Source organism: Limulus polyphemus, unplaced genomic scaffold, assembly GCF_000517525.1.
Source record: "Limulus polyphemus unplaced genomic scaffold, Limulus_polyphemus-2.1.2 Scaffold4359, whole genome shotgun sequence".
NCBI classification, from domain to species: Eukaryota; Metazoa; Arthropoda; class Merostomata; order Xiphosura; family Limulidae; genus Limulus; species Limulus polyphemus.
In genome coordinates, this window is record NW_013669969.1 from 41,796 (window position 1) to 44,083 (window position 2,288).

At 33.0% G+C, this 2,288-nt stretch overlaps 1 protein-coding gene across 2 annotated transcripts in view; it reads right to left on the bottom strand.

Moving 5' to 3' along the window:
* The window catches only part of LOC106471030 (alanine--tRNA ligase, cytoplasmic), a 32,366-nt gene that overhangs the window by 22,784 nt on the left and 7,294 nt on the right, over nucleotides 1–2,288 (bottom strand). For both annotated transcript variants that reach the window (XM_022399656.1, XM_022399657.1), the window contains exon 2: nucleotides 668–832. In XM_022399656.1, coding sequence (XP_022255364.1) covers nucleotides 668–814 — 147 coding nt within the window. In that variant the 5' untranslated portion in view covers nucleotides 815–832. The remainder of the gene's footprint in view (nucleotides 1–667; nucleotides 833–2,288) is intronic.

Sequence of the window (2,288 nt, forward strand, 5' to 3'; positions counted from 1 at the left end):
GTGTGTGTGTGTGTGTGTGTGTGTGTGTGTGTGTGTGTGTGTGTGTGTGTGTGTGTGTGTGTGTGTGTGTGTGTGTGTGTTTGTTTAGACTCAGACGGGACCAAAGGCAGTTAGTTCAGGCAATACTATCAAGTGGTTGTTGATATCATGTGATCATCAGCCTGCACTTGTTGCTGTGAAAGTAAATAAATACACATTTTCCATTACAAACAGTAGTGATGTTAGATTAGGCACACCTGGCTCCTGAGTTTTTGTGCCGGCTCCTAGATCTGAAAATATTTGTACTACGGGTTTTCAGTAAGAACAGCATCTCAACTAAACACCTTGTGCTGCATGCCACCGCTCACAAAGTCTTTTACTCAGTATCAAATATTATGTTATATATAAAACACCTTATGTTTTTGAAGCGCTATCTACTGACATAAACAACGAACTTAAGTAGCATTTTAACAGACTTTGTACATTATAAACCAGAATGCTTGCTGAGCTCTGGTACTGGTTTTTGGTTCTTAAAACAAGTAGTTAAAATGCCAACATGCCCTTGTCTTTCTAAACATTCTTTCTTTCAAAATGTAGGTGTCATGGCAACGTATCTGTTTTTAATACGTCCACGCAATTTGTCAATCCCACTCACATGACGCAATAGTACAATAATCTAAAAAACTACCTGATTCATTCCAGCATTAGTGAACAACAAAGTAGGATCGTCGTGAGGAATCACGGGTGAGGAATGAACGTAGAAATGTTCATACTTCTGCACAAAAAAATCCATAAACATCTGGCGAATTTCTTTTGATGTCAAAGTAGCCTCCATTTTGCTCGCTTTGTGAATCTACAGTAAAGAAAATAGAATAAACGTATCTCACATACCATCCTGCCGTTATTTCAACTAAAAATAAATAAAAATATATTTTCTACAGTATTTATTTCAATTTGCAGAAATGGGATATTTAAAGAAGAATCCTTCAGCAAGACAAACCTAAAAGTCTGAATAACTAATCAGTCATTCAGTTTTTAGCTGTGAAAACCAATATTACTCCATACTATTTATATTATTAAGTTTCTAGAAAAATACATTTTCCTCATGCTTGTATTGAATAAATGAATAAGTGAAATATTTAAGATTGTATATTTAGTTACTTTAGATTACTATGAAGATACACATGATACATTTTGATGAAATTACCTTCTATGATTTTTTTTTTATTGTTGTTCTGTTCAATATTATTTTATTTGTAATTAAACAACGGTTTCAGTAATTCAAAATACTTGGAGCTAAAACAATACACATAGGTATGTCTATAAAATGTATATACAGTCTTACATGAAGATGCTGAAGCACAAACTACACAACTAGTTCATAATTATAAGTGTCTCTCAATATCAAGAAAACTCGCAGAAACCTTCTCGGTTAAATCTGGAAGATCCAGTTAACCAGATTGTCATTTTGGATAATTTCTTTTTTTTTCTTACGTTTTCCTAAATTGGATTTGAGCCTCAAACTTCTTGCACACTGTGTGAGTGCTCTTCCAATTGAGCCAAAGGGTTAACAAGTTAACACTTTAACAATCAATCAGCCTGTAACAGTAGCATGCATTCCCTTTCCTTTCCCGAAAAATAGTAAAAAATTAGGGAATTCTGACAACAAAATAGGAAGACCTCAAAACATAAGATGTTGAAAGGTCTGTGGTTATATGATCAAGTCTGACATTTAATCACTGCAGTATCACAAAGAATATAAAAATGACAAAAACCACATGAGAAGGTGGAAGGTTATAACACACTTATGTTAATGCATCTTTATGTTAAATAGTCATATAATCAAAAAAACTTCTTTTTATCAGGTAAAGAGCATTATTTATACAGTTTAATGTTTCATCACATTAACCTGGCATCAATAACTGATGTCGTGTGTAAATAATAATACATCAATAATTGATGTCGTGTGTAAATAATAATACATCAATAACTGATGTCGTGTGTAAATAATAATACATCAATAACTGATGTCGTGTGTAAATACACCAATAATTGATGTCGTGTGTAAATACACCAATAATTGATGTCGTGTGTAAATACACCAATAACTGATGTCGTGTGTAAATAATACACCAATAACTGATGTCGTGTGTAAATAATACACCAATAACTGATGTCGTGTGTAAATAATACACCAATAACTGATGTCGTGTGTAAATAATACACCAATAACTGATGTCGTGTGTAAATAATACACCAATAACTGATGTCGTGTGTAAATAATACACCAATAACTGATGTCGTGTGTA